At 34.7% G+C, this 25,356-nt stretch overlaps 1 protein-coding gene across 5 annotated transcripts in view; it reads left to right on the top strand.

The window, feature by feature from the left end:
- Nucleotides 1-25,356, top strand: part of LOC142358686 (uncharacterized) — a 110,498-nt gene that overhangs the window by 61,669 nt on the left and 23,473 nt on the right. For 4 of the 5 annotated variants that reach the window (XM_075410198.1, XM_075410200.1, XM_075410202.1 and 1 more), the window contains exon 2: nt 14,282-15,630. In XM_075410198.1, coding sequence (XP_075266313.1) covers nt 15,213-15,630 — 418 coding nt within the window. In that variant the 5' untranslated portion in view covers nt 14,282-15,212. Of the gene's footprint in view, nt 1-6,760; nt 6,781-14,281; nt 15,631-25,356 lie in introns of those variants that run through there. The other variant, XM_075410201.1, reaches the window with a different exon arrangement.

The raw sequence follows: 25,356 nt of genomic DNA, 5'->3' as shown, positions 1-25,356 counted from the left end.
AATTGATTGCAAGCTAAGTAGAAAACCAATAGGACCTATCACTAGTGAGCTTTGATTCGAAATGTTCTGTTATTTAATTAATATAAAAAAGATCGAATTTTTTTAAAGAAAACCGACTGATGACAATCCGAATTATTTTTGGATTTTAACGGTCCAAGATTGGTACAGAAATAGTCCTGCTAGTGTTGATTGTCCATTAGGAATATTTAATTTTTATAATGTCATTGATTTAGATATTTTGTTTGTTAAAAAATCAAAAGTAAATGCTGCGTTTTTGATAGTCAACGAATAAAGTTAGCAAAAAACGGCAAATTTTTTTAACAGAGCACTCTCAACCGAAGTTGAAGTGGAATTAGCCCCCTTTTCAGTCTACAAAGATTGTGTTAGTGGTGTTTGGTTGTGCACTTCCTGCAAATTTAATCAGAGTGGACTAAAGAAACTTATTTCGTGCTGTTTTTGATGAAAAAGTCTGAATTTTGTGAAAATTTTAGCCCGAATTTGTTACAAAAAAATCAGTAAAAATTGCCGACAATTTATTTTGTCTTTAAACGTAAATTCATCAACATTTTCATGAAAACTTTTATTAAATTTTATCAAAATTTTCGAAATTTTAGTCAAAAATTCTGAAAAAAGGTGAATGAAATCAACATGAATGAACATGAATGAAATCAAAATCAAATGAATTCACTCTATTTTCTCGAAAGTTTAAACCTCGATATCTCCCTATCAAAAACGAAAATCAGAGAAATCTTTTTAATTCCATATTCTACGCTGGACAAGCTTTCTAATGATACCAGTCTCAACTCTCTACGATGAATATATCGATCGGCCAAAATTGACTGAACAAAAAAAACCCCAGTTGAGTATATAGTTCCTCCCCCCTCAAGAGGGAGGGGTCGGAACAAAAATATTGCCGGATAATTTTATGATGAATATGATGCTTCCACGGTGTTTTTCAAACAGAAAAAAAACCGCGGAAGTTGTTTTTTCCGGTACATTAAAAAAATGAATCATCAGTTTACTTAAAAACCCGTCGTCGGAAGTTTCAAATGAAATAATTGAATGCCAAAATTCAAAGTAAATGAATAATATAACTATCTACGACAAAATGTTTTCATGTTTTCATCTTTGTCGAATTGATTGCTGCTTTAGCCATACTAGCCACCCTTTGTGTAACCGATATTAGTAGTTTATATATATTAAAAATCGAGGGGCTGGACCTTTACGTCTACAAATTTACTAGTTGTTTCTTCTTTCAAAACTGATATTGAACAAGCTGAAATACTTGAATAAACTGAACCCAGATTAAATTTTATTTGATACCATTTAATAATAAATAAGAATGATGAGTGTAATTTTGAATTTAGAAATGGAAAGAGGAGGCACCATCTTTAATTTAAAATGTGTATTTGTGGTCAAAACTGACCAATGACAACAAAAGTTACACGATAAATGAACAATTTGCCAAATTGCTTTGTTTGAAAAAGGTCACATATTTTCCTATTTCCAATGTAAGCACCAATACATACGTCAATCAACACAATTTAATCAAGTTAGACCAATAAACAGCTTTAAATTTAATCCAAATTCTACGGCAATAAATGCAAGTTAATCTGTCTGCGGAAAAATGAATTTTTAATTATATTTTTTTAATTATTAAAAGCTTCCAGCTCCATTAAGTATTACGGTCTAATTCTATCTATGCACTGCAAACAATTATCACTTCGGAAACGTCTGTACAATATGCACAGCTCAGAAATTGGGTAATTTCAACTATTTCGCAAACGGCACTCCACAATTCGGGAATTATTCAGTTCACAGTGAATATCAGTGATTATCACTCCACAGTGAATAGCGCATTCCACAATTTGAGGATTATTCATTGTTCCGACCCCTCTTGAGGGGGGGGGGGGGGGACTATATACTCAAATGGGTTTTTTTGTTCAGACAATTTTGGCCTATCGATATATTCATCCTAGAGAGTTGAAACTGGTATCATTAGAAAGCTTCATATGAAAAGACTTCTTTGATTTTGGTTTTATACAGGGAGTTATCGAGGTTTAACTGTTGAGAAAATCGATCGAATTCCATTGATTTTATTCACAATTTCAGGAATTTTTTACTGAAAATTTGCTAATTTTGCAGAAATTTGTTAATTTTTCTTTAAGAAAGTGTCGTTGATGTGGCTATTTTTATTTAATTTTTGTCAAAAATTCTGGCCAAATATTTCAAAATTCTGACTTTTTTTAATAAAAAACAGCACAAAATAAGTTCCTTTAGACCCCTCTGATTAAATTTGCAGGAAGCACACACCCAAAAACCACTAATACAATCTTTGTAGACTCAACAGAGGTCTATTTCTACTTCAACTTTCGTTGCGAGTGCTCTGTAATTAGAAACTAGCCGTTTTCTGCTAACTTTATTCGTTGATTATCAAAAACGGAGCACTCATATTTGAATTTTTACTAACAAAATATCTATATCTATAACATTCGAACAATTAGGTGTTCTTAATGGACGAACAGCATTACCAGAGCTAGTTATGGACAAATCTTGGACTGTTACAATTTAAAAATAATTCTGATTGTAGTCAAACGGTCTTATTTAAAAAAAAACTTCGATTTTTTATATATCAATCAAATAACGGAATTTTTCAAATTAAAACTCACTAGTGATAGGTCCAATTCGCTTCCTAATGAGCTCCAAATGATTGTCCCTACTTTAACACTTGAAAGCTCATGGTCGTTTTGACTTTAAAAAATATTTGGTTTTTAAATAAGAAATGGTTTATTGAACTTTGCCTCCGGTTTTCTCTTAATTTGGTCAACTTGTACCTTTTTGTCAGCAAAGAAGGATTGCTTCTTCTTTCTACCGAATTCAATTGCAGTTTTTTTGCGGTTTCACACTTTAAGTTATGGTTTTCTGGCTTTGATGCAATTAGATTTCAATTTGTGTCAGGAATTTGAACATTTTTTACGTTTTCTAGTTTTGTCACAATATCACCTTATTGGCAGTTTAACTTTTGAGAAAATTAATTGAATTCCGTTGATTTTATTTACATTTTCAGGAATTTTTTACTGAAATTTTGCTAATTCTGCAAAAATTTGTTAAATTTTCTTTAAGAAAGTGTCGTTGATGTTACTCTTGAAGGCAAAAAAATATTTCATTTTGATGTTACTCTTGAAGACAAAAAAAATATTTCATTTTGATGATACTCTTGAAGACAAACAAACATTACAATATTGGCCCTCAAAATCACAAAGACACAATTGATAATATTAAAATCCTTAGGGATATAGACTCTGGTTTTAACGGCTTCGACAATACTTTCTCGAAGAACTCAACTGAATTTTTTAATTTTGTCTTTAACTGTCGTTTTTACTTTGTCTTTTAGTCGTATGAAATTTCCTGTACAATGGCCTTGTTTCATTGGTTTTTCACGGAAAAACAGATGGGCCGATAGATTGGGCTGATAGAAGTAGTTAGTAGACGTAAGATATATTCTGGATAGTTGCAGGTCTCAGGGGTTTCCTTTGAAACAATGAACGAATCTATTTAATCATTTCAATTTGTAATTATTTGGCTTTCATGTCTTTGGAAACATTTTTTTTTCAAACAATTTTGCCTTTTTTTCCTTTTTGTCTACTTGTTACCTGTTTTCATTAATGACAGGTCACATAATACATTATCTGTATCCGAGGAAGTTGGAATCGAACATATCTTGAGTGCCAAAGACTGACTTTACGGCTTCAAAAGCGTTTTCTGGCAAAACTTAAGTGATTTTTTGTTTGTTGTCTATTTGTTGTTCTTTTGTAACCGCATAAACTCTGAATACCGACAGTTCTTAATTCCCATCTTTAGGAACACTGGTAATCGTAAACCTATGAGATGTTTTAGTTGATTTGTATTAGTTTTCATTACTTTGAAATTAATTGTTTTAAAAAAATAAGCGAATATTTCAAATTCACTGTTTTTGTTCTTTAATGTCTAATTGTTACCAAGCCTTATTATGGACTGATCCCATATATTTTCCGGTGAATTACAAACTATTTTGTTTAGTTTTAGTTTTATCTGACGCTATTTTGACTTTGTTATTAAGTTTTTTTTTTCAAAACGGACATAAATTTTTTGATGTAATTAATGTTTGTTGTTATTGTTTGATTTTGCTGTTCGTCATGACTCGCTTTCTTAATGTTGGCGTATCTCATCAATCTAATGCAACATTTTTTTTAACTCCACTGAGTTATTTGCTTTGGAGGCTATCTGTTCGTTCATACACCAATCTTTTTTTTTGAAAAAAAAACTTTGGGGTTTTCTATCTGTTCCTCATTTAATAGATAATTTTGCCAAAATTGTGAGTGAGCGGGGTCGGAACTTTATGTACGATTACACATTACCGAGCCTCCTTGTTGATGTTTAAAATTAAATACAAGTGATTTTTTACTGTCTTATTTCACCAAAATTTTTAAATGTGACACCAAATTTTCGGTACTCTTAAGTAATCGAATCAAGAAATTGCAAGTTTTATTTTTGTTTAGTTTGAAGTTTAGTGGGTTTTCTCAGAAAGCTTGTATCTGTTTCCCTATTTCTTTTTTATAAAATATCGATACTCTATCAGAATGTTTTTTAAAAATGGTTTGACTGTCATGTACTATCTCAATCATAGAAGAGTTATTGACAATCGAAAACAATTCTGTCAAAAATGTATATTGTCTTTTCTGAATGAAATAGATGCAAGCTTCAGAATACAGCAAGCATGCGTTCAAATTCTTTGTAAACGAAAATTGAAATCGGATACATTGTAAACGGTAGAAAATTTAGAGACATTGAAACAAACATATTAATACTCGACACAGTGTCTGATCAAATTATTAAATCATAACCGGAAAAACTATTTAGCTAGCACTTCAATATTGGCCCGCAACTTCAACAGGTTAGCAGTGATGTACAGATCCTATCAAAGCATTTCTCGTCGCAAAATTTTTAGTGCGAACACTGTTAAATACCCGGATCTGTGTCTCATGATATTTCAGCACTGAAACGTGAAATTTCCCTTATGATTTTTACAATGGTCAGAGTTCTGATCATGGCACTCTATAGACATTTCATAGTTTGATTCGCAGTAAAATTCTGAATCTATTCTGAACCTTAAGAAATCCAGTTGTGAGAATACTATGAACATATGAAACTGTTTCCTGTTTCTGCACTGAACAGCAGGAAAAACTGAATTATCTGAGACTCGCATAAAACTCGATCAACGACAGGAAAAATTAATTCAGCAACTATAGATGAGTTGAAAAATAATTGAAACACAATAAAAAAAAATTATGTTTCATTTCCAAGTACTGTAATCGTTCTCATCGTGATCCAGTTCTTTCACGGTGATTCAGAACTTTCACTGTTCATTATCACGGTTTGTTACAGTTTGTAGCAACTCTTTCAAATTCGTCAATTCGTTTTCCCTCTCCATACACCAGATTCGAAACGCAACATGCGAACTTGAATGTGTGAGAGTGCCCAAAATCATCGTGCCATCATACAACAGAGGCCCAACTTTTCAGACTTTTTTTCCCCAGATTGACCCGCGAACGTTCATTGTCAATGCAGAAATTCTAATTGAACGACAGATCTCGGAGTCTATGAGAGCCCCTCTCCCCCAACTCCAACTTAGTGCTGATATGAATGGGTTTTTTTCCGTTGTGGGGGAGGGAGGGAGGGAGGGAGGGGAAGGGATTATTACCTGTTTTATCGACTTATGTTGTCATAAATATATATATATATATATATATATATATATATATATGTATATATATATATATATATATATATATATATATATATATATATATAATTTATGTCATCATTGCTATCTGTACTGTCGTAGTCATATGATATCTACAGTTTTAGATCTGTTTTTTTTGTAGAAAAATGAATACCATTACGTCATGAGTTCGCAAGAGAAGAAAATCGTTTCCTCAGACCAACGGGTTTTGCCAGTCAGCAAATTGTTGTTGCGGGTCATTAGGTGCCTAGAGCACATCAACCGGAAGACGTGAGCTGACTGATAAATTTGTTTAAATGTTGTATTATAATGTAGTTATTCAAATCTTTTTATGACGACGCCCAGGATGAGATCCACAACCCAAGACAAAAGTTATCCAGACCAAACCTTCGTGGGGCTACGGTCTGACCATACCTCAAATAAGTTTCGACCAAACCAAACAGACTTTCGTCAGACCAAACAGACAGTATGTGGTGGTGGCGTATGTGTGTGGAATGTATGTTTGTGTGTAATATACGTGGGGGTCAACGTTGCCCTTTTTCATCTTTTGCGTTTTGAAGCGAAATGCTACAAAGTTTTTTCTCAGCATTATCTGAGGAAGCCACAAAGTTACACAGCCGGCCAGTTCAACGCAAGGAACAGGGAGAGCTTTGAAAACAAAATGGCTACAAGAACTTTATGCAGTTAAAAAAAGCGCAAAAAAGCTGATCCCAAAATTGTTGAGAAAAGCTTTGTACTTTTTGGATTGAGTGCGCAAAAGATACAAAAGGGCAATGTTGAGCCCCACCTAAATTCCACAAACACTCACATATTTTCCACACACACAAACGCACACTACCAAATACTGTTTGTTTGGTCGGACCAAAGTCTGTTCGGTGTGGTCAAAACCTATTTGCGTTATCGTCGGTCCGGAGCCCCGCTGTCCGCAACCCAATTCAGTCTGGAAAACTCCTCTCCTCTTGGGTCGCGGACCTCATCCTGGGTGTCGCCATAAAGAGGTTCGAATAACTACATAATACTACATTTATAAAAATTTACCAGACAACTCACATCTTTTGATTGGTGTGCCATAGCCACTTGATGACTCGCAACAGCAACCTGCTGACTGGCAAAAACCACTTGATCCGAGGAAACGATTTGCACTTGTTGGGAATGATATTTAGTTTTCAAAAACCAACAACAGATCTGAATTCGCAGATATAACATGAATATGACAGTACTCATATGACGTAACTAATATATATATATATATATATATATATATATATATATATATATATATATATGACGGCTCAACTTCCCAAAACAGGTAAAAATCACTCCCACTCCCTCCCTCCCTCCCTCCCTGCCACTCGCCCTCTCTCCCTCCATACCCTCCTCCCACACCCCGGAAAATATATCCCAATAAAAACATATCGTCACTAAACGGAGTTGGAGGGTGGAAGTAAAGCGGGCTGTTTAAAAAGTGGGTTTTTCAAAAGAAAAAACTCAGAATACCATGGTTGTGTACTGATTTAATTTTTTACTATTGGAATGGCATGAATCTTTACTGGTATACTATGACACGGCTCCGGGTAAAAAAAAATGCCGCCCATGGTTTTAATTCTGTTAGTAAAAACGCAATTAGATCTAATCTAGTTACCTAGATGAGTTCTATTAACAAAATTGCAAAATGTTGCAAGACAACGTTAACGTTGCAATATTCTCACAAAACCATTTTACTCTTTCCGAAATCTTGCAAGATGTCACAAGAAGATCTTACGAGATTATAGCAAAGTTTTTCTAATCCAACATGAAGTCTTACTCGGTTACACAAGACTTCAAATTAATTTTTGTTTGCGAGGATTGAAATTTGCAACATTAGCAAAACAATTGTTGCGACAACATATCTTCCATTCGAACTTAAAATCTTGGTTTTCTTTGATTGTGCTCTGTACTATATTATGCGTCCCTGGGAACAGAGCCCATCCAACTACACAGTGATTGCTTTGTACAAAACAAAAAATACGTCCCCTAAACAGTAGCAGAGACATAAACCCTAGTGATTTAGAAATTCGAAAAATCTTAAAAGAATCTTGCTAGCCATCTCGCAAGAGAATACATAAGTTTTGCAAATTTTGAATCCAATCACCACTAGGGAAGGATCTCAAAAATTTTAATTTTTGCCTATTGCTTTTCCAAATTATCTCGATAAAAATTTATGCTAACTGCATAAAATGTTCAATTCAAATTTAAAATAACTAAAAATTGAAAAGCCAGTTTTTTTCAGATAATTGTCTAACCTTTAACTGTTCATTTTTAGATTTTGAATTAAACTACAAATTAACTATTAATTATTTATAGAGAATTTCCATTTATATTTTGCCTGAAGTAACAATTTTTTAATGAATTCTGTTGATTTTGGACCCAGACCTTAGTGGCATAGTAATTCAGTACTGAATCAACATATTTCAATAGTAGATGGAAGATTCGGCATTGATTCCCGATGGCCAAGCCAACGTGATTGTGCATTTTGTACAGTTGAAAACCAGTGTCCATTTCATTGAAATTACAGTGACCATTCGGATTGTTGTTTTTCATGATGTTTATTATAAGATGAGGAAAACTGAAATTTTCGATTTTTTGAAATTTGGAAAGAGATTAATTTTGAGCTTGACAATAGCGTTTTACACAGTAAACACCAGTTAAAACCAGTAAAAAGAAAAAGTTACTGAAACATTATTGAAATTGAAACAGCACTCATTATAAACACAATATAAGTTCAAGTTATAATGTTCCTGTTAGTTAACTAATTCCTCCTAGTTCATCTACATTCATGATTTAATTTTTTCATCGAGTTTTTTTGCAGGTTCCAGATGAAGACTACTTTTCATACGCTTTCGTCAAACTCATTATGTTCGGAATAAGTTCTCAGTTCTACTTAAAATTTCACATGAAATGTCTAATAAATGCCATGATTGGAACTCTGGTATAGAAAAACCATCACGAAATTTTCATGAGCAGTAATTCAATCTTATGAATACGTGGTCTTCGAACATATTTTTATTTTCTTCTAAGTTGCGGATAAAAAATTTTGGTCATGGTAATCATACAGAAGGCATCGATCATAGCTTATATTTTCAGTACTTTCAAAATTATTTACAGACTCATCTCAATTTTTATTTGCAGGAACTCCGCCGAAATGATAGTTCAGGAAACAAAACATTTATTTTGGATAGATGATTTTGAACCCAAAGGACGTTTATCCTTCAAAATAGCCATAGCTGCTTTATTTCATATAAAACTTTATATGACAATAAAAACTTTTTGATATAATTGCCGAGACTTCATTATTATGCACCTGTATGTTTTTTTTCTACCGTAAACTTGTTATAAGTCAGCCAATTATAGTCACAGGACGTTTTCAAAATATTTATGTCTTGTTCTGAATGTGGATATAAATTTCCTATCCTTGAAAAGTGTTGCCAAATATCGCAAACGAAGTGAGAATTTACGAAATTCTCCGTACGAAAACGAAAAGTGCAAGTTTAATTCAGAGTTTAGTCACATACATTTTAGTTTGGGAAGGCATATTTTAACAATGCTCAAATAATGCTATTATAATTTTTTTAGCCGTCTCTCCATGACTTCTCACTGCTTTTGTCTATCATCTCGCATTGTGGTTAATCACTTTAAAAGATCCTACTGATTAAGCGGTCCGTTCAATTGTAAAACCAATTCTAACTTAATAGGTAACAGATTTTATTCTTTTGTTGGTTTTGTGTCTTACAAAACAACAAAGCTTCCCTTTTGAGGGACGGACAGCTCTAGTTCGAGTAAGGTTTCCGCTTTATTCTTTGTGGTTTCAATTCTTGATCTTAATGTGTATTCTTGATCTTAGGATAATTTAATCCCGATCAACAATAGAGCTATCTGTAGCTACTATAACACTCAAGTTAGAGCAGCGTGCGAGTCTTATAGGCACGCAGATTTCTGAAAAGTTTTCATGCTCGAGGAATTTCATTTTCATTTGATTGTTTTCGTGTTTTATTGTTTTGACAACCTCATAATTTCATAAACCCAAAACATACAAAAACATGACGTTGCATGAAATCAAAATTATAGTTCAATTCAGCTGAATAGATTTAGAAGAACGTCAGATTTGGTAGAGCGAGAAGTTTCCAAATATCCCTGAAAATAAAGCAATTTCTGCTCTCATTTTTTTATCTCGCAATATACTTAGCGGTGAAATGCTCAACAATTGTGACCAATTACTCAGCTATATTGATATTGCTTGAATAAGCACATATGTTAACTTTTATGACAAGTGACATACATTGACAGATGCCAATAATTGCCAATTTTTTCAATTCTTACAACAGTTGGGTTCCCTTTTAAATCTGGGCTACTTGAAGTAACTTCATTCTTTGTTTTTCGCAAGGCTACGGTTGGTTCAATTTGTCTGTCACGCGACGCTTGTTTAACCTCAAAGGGGCTTGGATATTAGGTGGTATCTCGATTAGACAAAACAAATTTTTGAAGCTAATAGCCAAAAAATTGAGTCTAAGTTTTGTGGAAGTTAAGTGAAGCCAAATTAAAATTTATATCATTGATCCATGACAATCTAGGTGATGCTGTAAAGTTTTCAAGTGTCCCCCAACGGTGATGATTACGTGCAGATAAACTATTGAGGTGAAGTTAATTACTTCTTAAATCTCTTGCATTTTCCAACACTCAGCAGAGCAACGCACACCAATAGTTTTGATTAAAGAATGCAGTAAAAAATTTTGAATGTTCAAAACAACGAAATTATCTAGCGATCAAATGTCTGAATAAATTGACTAATTTTTTTAGAGCTATCCGGGTAAAAATGTCAAAAAATTCAGGAGATGGATTATAATGCGACTGCTCATAATTATATAACTAACAATATAGCTAACATAAGACTCCTTTGATAATCTATTATCTTACACAGACAAATATCTAACACTTGAAGACTCCAAGTTTAATTACATATACCTTCTTAAATTTTTTATTGATATTTTTTAGTTACCACATAATTTTACTACAAAATTTTCACCCAATGACTACCCGGACTTGAGTCTCAGAGCAATTCACCCCTGAAACAGTATAATTCGATAGTAAAAAGAGTCTTCAGTTCTAAAACATTGGAGTTCAAGTAAATTTTCAGTTACTGTTTTCGCATTTTATCTTAATTTTGATAAAATTGAAGTCATTACATTTTCCCAGACTAAATTTACCCTAGAAATTTTGAAAAATCCTAACAAAGAAACAAAGAATGAGCAGCAAAAACTTATATTTCTGTAGCTTATTACTGGTGTTTACTGTAATAGTACATAGGCCCTTTATACTTAAGCGAGCTTCTGAGTAATTAACAGAAACCATTTAGCGTAGTGATTACAACCTGCTACGCAAATTTAATACTACACTTATCCACGCGGAAGTTCGAATCTCTCGTAAAGCACACATTGTAGGCAGGAATCAAGCTGAAAATAATATTTATTAGACTGAGGCAGGAATCAAGCTGAAAATAATATTTATTAGACAATAAAATTTTCTTGTATTATATTTCTTCCTGCATCTCAAAATCATTGTTAGAGGAAGATTTGTCAAAATTTAAAAGCTCTTTGAACAGCTGCCATATGAGAAAGTGTTATTCGTTTTTACTTGAAAAATAATATATGCATAACAACTTAAAATCTAGATGACAATTTGCTCCAAGGCAGCAAATTACAAGAAGATTATTTGGAGCCTTCTATTGAATGATGACAATCTGTTTTCTCGAATAAAGAAAACTAATATATAAACAATGAGGCTCGGTAATGTGCGTTCGCACATTAAGTTCCTACCCCGCTCAACTACAATTTCCACTTAATTGACTACCAAATGAGATAAAAAAAAATAACATATCAACATATCGTTCATCAAACTACTAAAAGAAAAAAACAATCTACCCTAGAGGGCCTATGAGACCTTTGGCTAGCATTATATGACTACCAGAAAGGCGGCAATAAAAATCAATTAGCCACAAATATTAATTACGACCAAAACTCCTTGACCATTTTTTTGAAACCACTAATAACCAATTCAAAACGCCAAATTTAAAATTTATACAATGAAGGTTAACGGGTACTTTTTTGGAACAAAATAAGGGACTTTTCCTCACTGCGATTATGAAAACATTGCTTTTTTTAAAAAAAGAAATAAATTCGAACTGATTAGAAACAATAGGCATCAAATGAAATCCTTGAGAGAGTCTTTTTCTACCTCAATAGAGAGCGACTGAGGCCTTTCATTATCCAGGATATGTCATACGACTACACAAAAACGACAAACTCAGGCAAAAACGAACAAATTGCACGAAAAATTAGGCACGTAAACGATGTCCCCCAATCAATTAAATATTAAGCTGATCTCTAAAAACAAAAAAATCTTCGTTTGCATTTTTTGCAGGTAACAATATTTGTAAATCAATTGACGCCCATTATTGTGATACTGTGAAAAGAAAATAAAAACGTACAAAAAAGGGGCAAATTTGCAAAAATCACTAAAATTGGCTTTATGAGAACTGGTAGTTCCAAGAAGAAAGACCATTTGAGGAGAATACAACCGTTATGGAGAGCAAGTTCTATTTCAAAAGATAAAGGATGTGAATTTTATATAGATAAGCTTAGCTACAATTTAACAGAAATAAAATTGGCAGATCTCAAAAATCTATCTCTTTTTTTTATTAAAAACAAATATTTTCAAAATTCATAGCCAACAAAAGCTTTCGACTAAAAGAGTAGACAGTTTGTCTTGTAATTACTCGGAAAATTAATTGCGACTGTTATAAATGAGACTAAATCATAAGACTATAAAATAACATTAAATACAAGCTGAACTAATAAGTTTCACAAACAACTTTACGAAACCACAGTTTTGAAGCCATTAAATTTATAAGATATTAACCGCGAGAATATGACATCTTCATTTGCGTCTACTTTGATCATCATAACGTCTTTCTGTAAAACGACTATCACAAAATTACAACCAAAAGAACCACAGAAACTAAAAAATATCTAAACTTCACAAAATTCCTCTGAAACAAATTGTCTAAGCCCTGAAGACCTTTAAAACGTTTAATCAACAAGAAAAATTATTGTTTGATTGAACAAAACATTAAAAGAGCTCTAAATAATGAGGCTAATTTATGAAAATGATACAACATTGTAAAATACGAAAAGGGATAAAATGAAGACTACTAATACTTTTTTCAGAAAATTAATTTGAAAGGCAAAACAGCCATTAGTTATTTACCGATGTCAGTTATTAAGTTCATTTTGTTTATCTATAGTTGGCCACTGAGACGTTTAATTACACATTATTTGGCATATAACAACAAAAATTAACAACAAATAAAGGGCACAATTAAAAAATTCTACCAAACTCTAGCCCTTCAAACCATATGTAATGAAAATAAAAAATTTGTTCAGTTTCAATTGTTGTAAAGTTTTTTTTCAGTTAGATTGTCAAATAATGTGACAATTTACAAAAGAAGCAAAAACAACCACAAAAATGGGTAATTATGAACAAAAATCAGTAAATTTTGTATGAAATCTCGTAGTACCAAAAGCAAGAAAACCTTCTGTTAAAACAATCGACCACAAAATTATTTTGTATTCTACAAGGAGCAACCTAAACACTTTATGAAAAAAATTAACAATTTTTAGCAAAATTGGCTAAATTTTAGTCAATATTTCCGGAAAATGTGAATAAAATCAACGGAATTTACTCTATTTTCTCGAAAGTTTAGACCTCGATAACTCCCTGTAAAACGTAACGAAAATCAATAAAATCTTTTTATTTACAAATTCAACGCTGGACAAGCTTCTTAATGATACCAGTATCAACTCTCTACGATGAATATATCGATCGGCCAAAATTGTCTGAACAAAAAATGAAAAAACCCAGTTGAGTATATGGTTCCTCCCTCCCCACTAAAGTGGGGGTCGGAACAAATATCTGCTTTTGATCACTCGGAAAATATTATTTATATATTATATTATAAGCAGATTTCAATTTTAAATTTAGTTCTTTCACATTCAATGGTTAGACAATATCTTTGCAAATTAACTATCCTCCTTTATCACACTAAACACATTTGAATTGACTTCTGAAATTAATTTTTCTGCGATAATGAAAATTTTTCATCCATGCAAATATCACGTTATAAAATTCCCCCAAAACAAAATGTTTTCTTCAAACCCATCACAATGTATTAATTTTCTAGAAAAGTATTAAATATGCAAGGCAGTGAAGCTATATCTCGTCAAAAAGGCCAAAAAGGACAAACTTCCAAATTTGGAGAGATTCTCAATTGCCCAATATTTGAGGCTAAGTTTCAAATTATTTAATTTTTATTATAGTTCATTTATCATTTTCACGGGGTTATCATCATTTCCATTCTATTTTGTTTTCAATCTACAATTTCACTAATATTATTCTTGTTTTCTTCAGGTCTATATACAGAAACAGAACAGGATTGACAACGTTGTGCAATTAGCAAATTGCGTCGCGAAAACTGAAAACGACAATTCGTGTTCTTCAAAAAGAAAATAATTTGATGGTATCCTTATAATGGCTATTTTGAAAGCTTCATCAAAGCATTCTGCATCTTCCATGAGGAGTAAAGCCAATTAGCCTGAAATATTCATGCCGGATTATTCAAGTGTTCTATATTCGTCCTGGTTTTCTCATTTTTACCACATTTATCTTGCGTCTTACTTGCCCAAATTACCCCCTATACAATTAAGTCTACGTTTTACCCACATTTAGTTCCCCCTCATAACAATTGTCCACGCGCGAATTGAAATGAACAAAAATTTTGACTAGCAGATATGAGCTGAAAAGGAAATTACCCGTTTTAACCCGAATGTGCTATTTAATTGCTTACCAAAATTGAAAGGATTAGTTTTTCCTAAGTTTGGCATTTGTTGTCTGACAGAAGAGTTAGTTTGCTAAGAGGGTTGGGGATATCGCGTTTCATTTAGTTTTCTGTTATTAAAAAAGTGGATTAAAATTCAGAAACTAAACGCTTGATGAATACCTAGTGAAGGGCTTAAAATAACGACGATTACTAAACCCTGAAGGGTTATTTTTATTCAATTTTCTTTCGGACTGAATCATAGATCGTTACGCAATCGTAGATTCCGCTGAATTATCGAATCACACTTCAATACGATTGCGAATGCCAAATCGCGTATAACTGAATCTTCCCACTGAATAATCTGTACAACTTCTGAAACAAACTATTCAGAACTGCATGAGCTGGAAAATCCTCTGTACATTTACTGAAAGGAAGAATTCATAACTGAATCATAGTTCCTCATATAAACACTGAATCTTTCTTATCACTGTCAGTGAATCATAGTTTTTTACCAACACAACAATGAACAGTGCGACCATGCTCGCTTTGAATCAGACATTTAACCGTACTGACTTGGGATGCAACCCTTTTTCTGGAGATTTTGGTCAACCCCCTAACATGGGCCAGCCCTCTGTCACTTTCCGCGAAATATTCTTCACAATAGCCCAGTTCATCTTTGGAGTTATTGGCATTGTGGGCAACTCTCAAATAATCATGTTCTATCAACGAAAAAATGATAAAACACCGAGTGAATATATAATTCTCAATTTGGGCATCGTAGACTTTATTTACTGCTTGTGCAATGTTCTCATTACATTGAACGACAAAATAGTGGAGCGGTTTCTGATTGGTCAAACAGGTTATGGGGAACAAGTTCAGGTTCCGGGCTGCTTTGGCAACGCAACAGGGATACTTCTGGCTGCAAATGCATCATCTACAGGTAACATATTTTATCTCTTGATTTATAAAACCTCCTCAAATTGTTTATCCATTGATCAGACGGGCAATCGACAATTTTTGGATTTTTTAAATCGTAAAGAAACTGAGAAAATGGTCTGGAACAGGTAATAGTAATTTGTTGATAATACTAAGTAACAAAAACCAACATACAGCATAATTTCAGACCTTAAGCATGGTTCGTGCTTAGTAAGCCTGATTTTTGTAGAGGCGTGAACAAAGCGTAAAAATTCGAAGTCTTAAGAGTGATTTCATTCTCGTTTTCCCTGTGAAAACTGAACATATGGGTAAGATGGGAGGGATATTAGACAAAATCTCAACTAGGCGAAACCTATTGTTATCTTTTCTTTAGTCTGATCCGCTTTCAGAGACAACGACTGATTTTCAAGAGCTTTTACTGCTGTGTGTTCTTCTATAAGCTTGTATGATTGTTAAATAATAGCTTACAAAGGTGTGGTTTATACCCGCATTTATGATCAAAGCTAAGTGTGGCACGATGAAACTCATGTATGATAATGAATGAAAACGTTTAGCATTGAAAGTCATAAAAAATCAATGTTAGAGATATGGCTTTTACAGCGATTATGAATATGATCTCAATAAATTTGAACTAAATAACAAGAGGAAGGATTGGGGGCTAAACGGTTACGGACCGTTTACACTCCGGCAAGCAACAACAAAAACTTAGCAAATAAATTTATCAGAAAATAACAAAATTATCGACATCGGAAATTCAAATTTACTGCGTCAAAAACTTCCGCTTGAGTGAATTTTATGCATCAGTTTGACATGATTGAAGGAGTATTCATTCACCCTCCGCGGCCAACGAAGAAGAGGAATCATTGTCAGTTTCAAACACTTTACCCAATCGCACTGCGGGACGTTGCACCATGCCAGTACTGGTCTTGATGTCGAAGCTTTTTGCCACTCCATCTCTACTCACATGTGCTTTGACGATCCGACCAAATGGCCAAATTCCTCGGGATGTAAAATCTTTGTAGAGCCAAACAACACCGTTTTCCTTGAGCTCAGCGTTGGCTTGTTGCCATTTTGTCCATCTGTTATTTTCCGGTACAAATTCTTTGAGAAGACGAGACCAATAAAAGTCCAACAGGTTCTGTAACTCCTTCAAGTCTTTAATTTAAAACCTAGTTTTGCTGTTTGCCAGAGCTTTTAGGCAGAAGTGGCGTCTTCTCATCAGGAAATGATTCAGTGTTAATGGTTCCTCGTCGATCAAAGTGCTCCCAACATGCGTCAGTGGGCGTGAATAAAGAATTCCTTCTGCCTCCGCTACAACTGTATGGAAGACTGAAAAATTTAGTCGGCGGCTTCCGAGGACAGCAAGTAGGCTTCGTTTAGCCAACTGGATAAGTCGTTCCCAAACCCCTCCGAAGTGCGGTGCCAGAGGTGGGTTGAACGTCCACTGGATGTTCTGCTGCGCCAGCTGGAGACGTATGTAGTTGTTGTCTGGTTTTTAGTTTTCCTGAAAATTGAGTTTCATTGCCTGACTAGCTCCAACAAATTATTTCCCGTTGTCCGAAACACTGAGATCAATCCTCATCTGGATACAAAACGTCGAATAGCCATTAGCAGACAGTCAGTGGAGAGGTCCTCACAAACTTCCAAGTGTACTGCTCGTGTGACCAAGCATGTAAACATGCAGACATAATTGAGTTCTTTCTGGGTTCTGGATCATTCAATGTGAAAAGGACCGAACATGTCGGTTCCAGTATTCACAAATGGGCAAAGTTTGGAGTGCTCCGGAAAGCGAAAATTTGGTTGGTGAACCATCATAAAAACTGAGAAACTGGTCTGGAACAGGTAATAGTAATTTGTTGATAATACTAATTACTAAAAACCGACATACAGCGTAGTTTCAGACCGTAAGCATGGTTCGTGCTTAGCAAGCCTGATTTTTGCAAAGGAGTGAACAAAGCCCACAAATTCCAAGTCTTAAGAGTGATTTCATTCTCGTTATCTCTGTGGAAACTGAAAAAATGGGTACGATGGGAGGGATATTAGACAAAAGCTCAATTAGGCGAAACCTATTTTTACCTTTTCTGTAGTCTGATCCGCTTTCAGAGACAACGACTGATTTTCAGAGTTCATTTTGCTGTGTGTTCTTCTATAAGCTTGTATGATCGTTAAATAATAGCTTACAAATGTGTGGTTTATACCCGCATTTATGATCAAAGCTGTGGCACGATGAAACTCATGTATGATAATGAATGAAAAGGTTTGGCATTGAAAGTCATGAAAAATCAATGTTAAAGATATGACGTTTACAGCGATTATGAATATGAACTCAATAAATTTGAACTAAATAACAAGGGGAAGGATTGGGGGGCTAAACGATTACGGACCGTTTACACATATTATTGTAGTTAGAGGGCAAAAACGTTGAACTTAAATTTTGTGGTCATTTTACAAACAGCTTTAAAAAAGACTTAAAAAAGACGCTATTTTACAATCTAATTGACGCTATAACACAAGCTAGCGTCCACTAATCATAAATTACACAGAAAAAATGAGTTAATAAAATGCCTAAAAACAAAATAAATCTTTTAAAGTTTTCAGTCATTTTGCTATCCCTCGTTAAAAGATTTTGGAAAAAAGAATGTGAGAGAGTGAAAAACGTGTCCAAAAGTAGTTTTGATTGTTTGATTCTAAATATTTTAGAGCAATGTGGAAAATTCTAAGCTCCGAGTTTTTTAATTCAGAGCGTCAGTCGCATTTTCAAGTACCGATGCCTAATGGCTACAAAAGTTGGCTTTGCGTAATCGATTTTTCAGCTTATATCCAGTATTTTTATTGTTGTACAGTCCTAGTGGCAGTCTAGTGACAATCCTGGTGATTTTCTTTTATTGGAGTTTCTGTATTATGTTTTTACTTCGCGCCACTCAGAATAACTGGAATCATGCCAAATGAACACAGTAAAAATTTTGATATTCTTGAACAGTTTTGCAACTTTTTGAAACAAAACAATTTTTTTGGCATTTCAGCTGCTATAGAGCAGCCAAATATAACTTAATGTGAAAATTTCATCAAATTCATCAATATTACGAGAATCTACCGGTACCGAAATAAAACTGCTTCCATAAAATGCCCGACGCTTTTGAGCGCCGACTTCAGTTAAATGCAAAAACCGCTTAAATTTTGTGAACGTGGTTTCCGCAAAGCAATAAGTGCGTTCATGTGAAAATTAGGATCAAATAAAGCGAAAAGTTCTTACTTTAGGTTGTGAAGGCATTTCACAAAAATTTTGAATCTTTTGCCGCACAACTTTTCGACTTAATGTTCTTGGAACACTAAAATGAGGGATTACGCTGCAACTAATCTGCGGTACAACTCTTTGCGGAAAGAGCTTCCGTCAAACACTTTTTTCGGTGAAAAGCAGTTTTCACTTCTCAACTTCCAGTTTATAAGTGAAAAACACTGACAAGAATTTTATATGAGGAACCATATATTCGTCCACAAAGTTTGAAAGTATGTTTCACAGGCATACTGTATTAACATAGAAATAATGATATATAGAAACCAAAACGAGTAAATTTACTCGAAACTTAGTACCTGTAGATAGCCCGGAAGGAATGAACATCAAACTGTGTTGAATTTGATTGATTACAATTAATCAAATGGCAAGTGTGCCAACTATTGAAAGTGTAATTATACTGAATTACCAGATTCTTAAGCTTGTTCAATTTTCTTTTGGAATTGGTGCCGATCTTATGTGTTTTACTGAATTGGGCTCAAAGAAGTAGAAGAAAAGTTGTTTGATCTTTTCTGCTTAATAACTTGTCTTATAGCCAGAAACAATTTTTTATCGCAAGAAAACGTTCATGAAGAGGACGAAAATTAGCCCAAGAAAGCGATCAAGTGAAAGACCTTACAAAATCGGAATAATAAAAACTCCGTTCATGTTTGCAGTTTAAATTTAAAATTGGTCAGAAATCTAGAAACAACATAAAATCTTAAATAGTTTTGTATTTTCTTGTCCGAGCCACCAAAGGGACAACAAAAAATCTCATCGTCATTCTATGCAACAACAAATGGCAACCAATCTCAATAATTTAAAGACTCTTCGAGAGATGTAAACCAGATTTTGAAGCAACTCAAAATGCAGATAGAATTTCTTTTACGTACTCTTCATTTTTTTCATAGATAAAAGTAAAAATTCTCAGTTCTCACAATATTGAATCAAGACAATAAGCATTCAATTTCACATACGAAAAGTCAATTTTAGATCAAACTTTTGCGTCTAAACATGCATGAAATGGTTTGGAGACTGAAAAAAATCAATAATTTCTCTAGATTTTGCGCCTCGCGTGCTCGAGATTAGTACAGATCGATATCTGTTCGTCGGTTATTGATTCCATTCAAGGACGTCAAAAATCAACTCACAATGTCCTTTGCGCCTCTTTGCTACAATATTTTTTTTTGCTTCGGGGTGCGTCGGGACCAAATATTTTTCTAGTGCTGGTTCGCGGGGCGATTCAGGTTTTTTATTTTACAATACTCTTTAGCTGATTCGCGGGGCAATTCGGATCAATAGAAATACAAGATAGATTAGCGGAATGATTTAGCCCATTAGAACTAATGGCTAGTTCCGCTTGGCAAAGAGATTGATTTTGTTGAAGTATCAGATTTGCGTACCGGTACGGGCAATTTGCCCGGTTTCTTGATGATGTAATTGAGGTCATCATCTTTCACGATTTTAAAGCCGGAGGCCAATAACTCATAGAATCCATGTAGGTATTTTTTGACCTCTTGCTTGCCGCTATCATTTTTGCCAGTTTTAGCTGTAGAGATTCCTCTGTTCTTGGTATGCCACAACCGAGTCCGTCTACTTTTATTAGGCGCGTCTTGTTTCAGGAGTCATTCAGTTACCGCTCATTTGAGTGCAAATCGCACTGGTATTTTTACCCTCAACTTCTGTGCGGCTGCGGTCTCTGACCTTCCATTTTTCGGGTACGAGGTTTGTCCACTGAAATATTTCTTGATCTAAATATTTAATTATAACATTTTGTTAACTTAGATTCAGCTCCGTCCTTATATTGCTTAATGGCGTATTTGGTTTTTGGCCGAAAGGCGCCTCAAATGGGCTTATTCTTAGAGTATTCTTTCTAAATTTTCTGAGCTGGTCTTTTTACAGAAAATATTAAGCCCTTCAAACTGAATTGTGTCTCAGCCGCTTTTTTAATGCACCCCAATCTACGTTCAATTGTCTGAATGAGGCGTTCTACTAAGCCGATGGCTCCATGAACTTTAATCGGCGCTGCTATTACTTCAATCTAATTTTGCTCACAAAAATTACTGATTTGCCTACCAAATCGGCATCTCGCCTGATTAAAGCGAATGCGCCGTAGAATGCCGTGCAATGGAATATAATTTGAGAGGATTTTTTGAGTTTTATTAGCATTGGCGTGGACAAACACATCCGCTGATGAAATTTATGAGCAAACGTCTGTATAGGCAAGACAATAAACATCCTGGTCTCTTCCATAGTAGTTTGCACCACCAAAACCGACCTGAATAGCTTCATTAGGTTCTTTACACAGTTTTAGGAGCGGCAATATGTTAAGGTATGACGGACTTTAAATTCTTACCATTTTTTAGACAGGGCCTACTTATTGAGGTCTTCGATAGAATGTCTCAATTCATGTATGGCCATAATGCTCGGATGGCAATATCGGTCATCCACCAATTACCGGCGCGAGTCGAGTGAATTGCCTACATGTAGGCGCCCTTGATAGATTGAGGAATCGCGACTCGATCGTCAATGCACACACAGTCCAACTTCGCGTGTAAACCTCCATAAAAGCTAGGTACTTAGGGGTTCAGCTGTTTGCAGCGCTCTTTTTTCCCTGTCAGCACACAGTGGCGGACTTCTTTCAGGATCGCATGCTTCGTCATCAGGCACGCTAGCAAGCGTTTTGTGAATATTTTGCTTCAAGCAAAATTTAAGGCGTGCGCATATATCTCTGACGGTGTGGTAGGGCTACTTGAATCCCTTGTGCGGGTCCCATTGTTTGTTGGGATCCCGGATGTGTGGGTTTGAGACGTTGTTTGTTGGGGCTCGTCGTCGAAGCGAACTAGGTATGGTGTGCTAGTTTTTGTTTTCTTAGACAACTCGATAAGTTTTATAAACTCTTTGCTGTGCAATTATTTCAAAGTTGAATTGTGGGTTAATTGACTGAATTTCTGCCATCAAATCGGTAGAATGATTTGCTTTAAGGTTGTCAACCAAATTGATCTTTTTGAGGGAAAAATTTTGGCGCAATGTTGCGAATTCGCTTGAATTGTTTTCATGCCTTCTAGTAGCGCCACAAAACTATCATTAACGCTCGCACATTTGTCATTTTTGGGTTTTAGCTGATATTTTGGGTCGTAATTAGATTTTTTGAACCGGGAGCGTTTTGCACTTTGTTCCGCTATTTCTAACTTTGCTACCACGAATTGCTCATCGTAATGAGTTATTTTGGTTGATAACTGATTTGGTTTGCAAGAGATGTAATCAACTAGCCCTATTTTTGTGCCCAGTAAAGTTTTCCTTCAAAATTAATTGGCAAAAGTTGATCTACCCGGCGGGTTAATCTTCTATTCTACGATATGTTTGAACGATGTCTTTTCATGATAGAAATTAGTGTTCGATTATCTGTTATGACTGTAAATTTTTGTCGAAATAGGCAGTACTTGAAGTACTTGATGGCCCATATAAGCCCCAAAAACTAAAGTTCATTTAGACTGTATCTGGATTCTACCGAGTTTAAGAACCGCGAGCCAAATGCAACTGTTTTTCAGCCTTCGTGGTCTAATTGTCCAAGAGTTGCACCTAAACCTTCTCTAGATGCGCCACATTTTATTCTGGTTTCCAAGTTTGGGCGGTACCTGTCATATCGCCGCTAAGTAAATTAAAGATGCAGTGCCGCGCGGTTTCTGCGTGTAGAGTTATCTGGCTATAGGCGTATTGCAAATCCATTGATATGAAATATGATTCGTTTCGCTCTGCGTTTGAGTTAAAATTTTGTGAAATTAATTGTATTAGGCTGTCTATATTCGACATCTGGTGTTTATTTTTGTGGATTGATTTGCTCAAGACTTATGAATCTAGTGCTAGCTTTATTGATCCGTCTTTCTTGATTTTTTTTACTATGGGTGAAATGAAGTTTTTGTCGGAACATGAATCGAGTTTTTCGATATGACCTTTTTTTCCAACTCAGTTTCGACTTTATCTTTCATAATCATTGGAACTTTTCTTTATTTTTGGTGATGTACATTGTAGTCCCTATAGGAATTTGATTTGAATGTAATGTTTTTCGACTTATAAATTTGCATTGTGAGGCCAGGGAACTCTTTGGCAATTTTCTCTTTAATTGGGGTCGCCGTATTAATGCAGTTAACTATTTTGTTGATCGTTGGTGGTTGTTTGGTGAAAATGCCCAATGTCTCGAACAAGTCTCCTCTGATGAGGGGCCTTAGTTCGTTTCTGACTATTACGAATGAAGCGTTTTTCGCTGACCAAATGTTGCATTCTATTGGAGCCACTCGTCTGTCTAGTGTTGTCACTGGTTCGTTTGGGAAAATTTTTATTTTTCTCTTTGTCTCCATCAGCCACTTTGCTTCTTCGGAATGTTTTATGATCAGCTTTGCTCTGTCCTTCGCCACGAAGGAACACAAGGTTCCGGAGTCAAGATAAATCATATTAATTCCTACTTTGACTTTCATGTTTAGTGGTGTGAATTTGTGGTAATCATCGTTAGTTATTGGTGCCACGCAATTATCACTTGAAGAGCTATAATCGAAATTGTACTTATGATTGTAGTTTTTCATGTTGTTGGTCGTCTTTTCTTCTGTTTCCTCGTTTTCAGTGTTTCGAATTGCTTTATTTTTCATTTTTGTTTTTCGGCACTTTTTACGAAATGTTTAGGGATTCCACAATTGCTTAATTTCTTTCCTAATGCAATACAGTTTTTTTGTGGCTTTGTTGTCATAGTTGACCGCAATTTCTACACTGATTTGTCTGATTTCGTTTCTTGTATTGTTAGCTATTTTGATTGGGTCAAAAAGCGGGACGAAAACTACTATTGTTTTGTATTGTGTTGATATAGAGTTGCGCCGCGTTATTGGTTTTTAATGGTGTTTGCAGACACATCTTCATATTTATTGCTGTTTTTTGAGCTGCACTTGGATCTTGAGTTTCGCCGAGCAAAGGTCGCTGGATTTTTGTGTCTGACATATTAGTTATGAATACGTCTCGTATTACAGTTTCTGCGCAATCTGCGAAATCGCATTTTTCAGCCAATTCTTTTAGTAAACTGAAATATTGTTCAACAGCTTCTCCCCTCTTTTGTTTTCTCGAAAAAAAGATATCTATCGAACGTAATGATACAGGGGTCTAAAGCAAGATTGTTCTATTAGTTTCCACTGTTCCTTTGTTGTCATTTCATTTATGACTGCATGTTTTTTTCTGCTCAAAATTTTTCTCCCTCAGTTCCGATGCTTTCAAATAGAGGAGAGAGACGCATTTTCTATCTCAGAGATCTCAGGTTGTTCACAACAGAGTATTCCAGCTTCGATAATTTTCTGCCGTTTCAGTTGTACTCGAGTTTTAATTGAGCATTTCGTGTTTGGCGATCTCGTTCTGCGGCCTCAGTCGGGTTATCGATGGGGTGTTCGTAACACGGTTGAGCTGAAAGAGTTACATTTGCGGGTCTCGTAAGAAGTAAGGTATCCAAGGTTAATCCTTCCTTAACTTGGGTTCTCCACCTTTCCCACCGGAGTGGAGGTTCTATTGAGGGTCTTTACCAAAACAGGTCATTGGCTAAAGGAGTCATCTTCCTGGATCCTACTGATTCCGCCATGTCGTACGCAATTCTTTGCAATGATATTTATTCGTGTTTCGCGGTGCGTTTAGACCGAACACTTTTCTAGTGCTCATTGGCGAGGCGATTCAGGCTTATTAAATTACAATACTGTTGAAGCGATTCGCGGGGCAATTTGGACCATTAGAACTACTGGCTAGTTTCGCTTGCCGAATAGGATGATTAGATTATAACAGGACAATCAGAAGAATGAAAGTAATTTAGACAATCGATGCATGATAAAAACTTCAGTTCCGACCATTTCTTCTACATATAACCAATTTGCAAAAAAACATTCTATAGTTTTGCATCTCTTCCCGATTATATTGATCGCCTTAATTAAACTTAAGAGGATGAAACCGGAATTGTATGAGTTCTTATGATAAATTCAAGAAGTTTGACAACTGCATAACTTATACGATTATGTCAGTGGAGATTGATTGTGGCTTTTTGAATTGCATGTGGGCGCTAGAACCTTGTCGCCTCATTTCTAAACTAAGTATCCTTCTTCATTCTTGAGGATTTATGGCGTTGGTACATTTCTAAGGCTCTGAACATAAAATGAACATAAAATGAACTTTTCCTCATTTAGTCTGTTTTAATTTTTTTTTAATTTTCACAACAATTTTAAATTTTGAACAAGAAGCAAACCTTCAAAAGAAATTTGACACCAAAGAACGAGGGAAAACAATATCTCAATGACTAACTTTTGACAACAGAACTCTTAGTTATGTTCTTAGTAATGTTGTCTAGCACAAATTCTGTTTTCGGATTTCAGTCTGTGTTTAACGGTTGTTACAGCTCAACGCCTCGAGCACAGGAATTATTTAAACGCAATTAAAGCTAAT

Source organism: Convolutriloba macropyga, chromosome 2 (assembly GCF_964194025.1).
Source record: "Convolutriloba macropyga chromosome 2, txConMacr16.3, whole genome shotgun sequence".
Taxonomy (NCBI): domain Eukaryota; kingdom Metazoa; phylum Xenacoelomorpha; order Acoela; family Convolutidae; genus Convolutriloba; species Convolutriloba macropyga.
The sequence above is the reverse complement of the archived record's forward strand: the minus strand, read 5'-3'. Positions and strand labels throughout refer to the sequence as shown.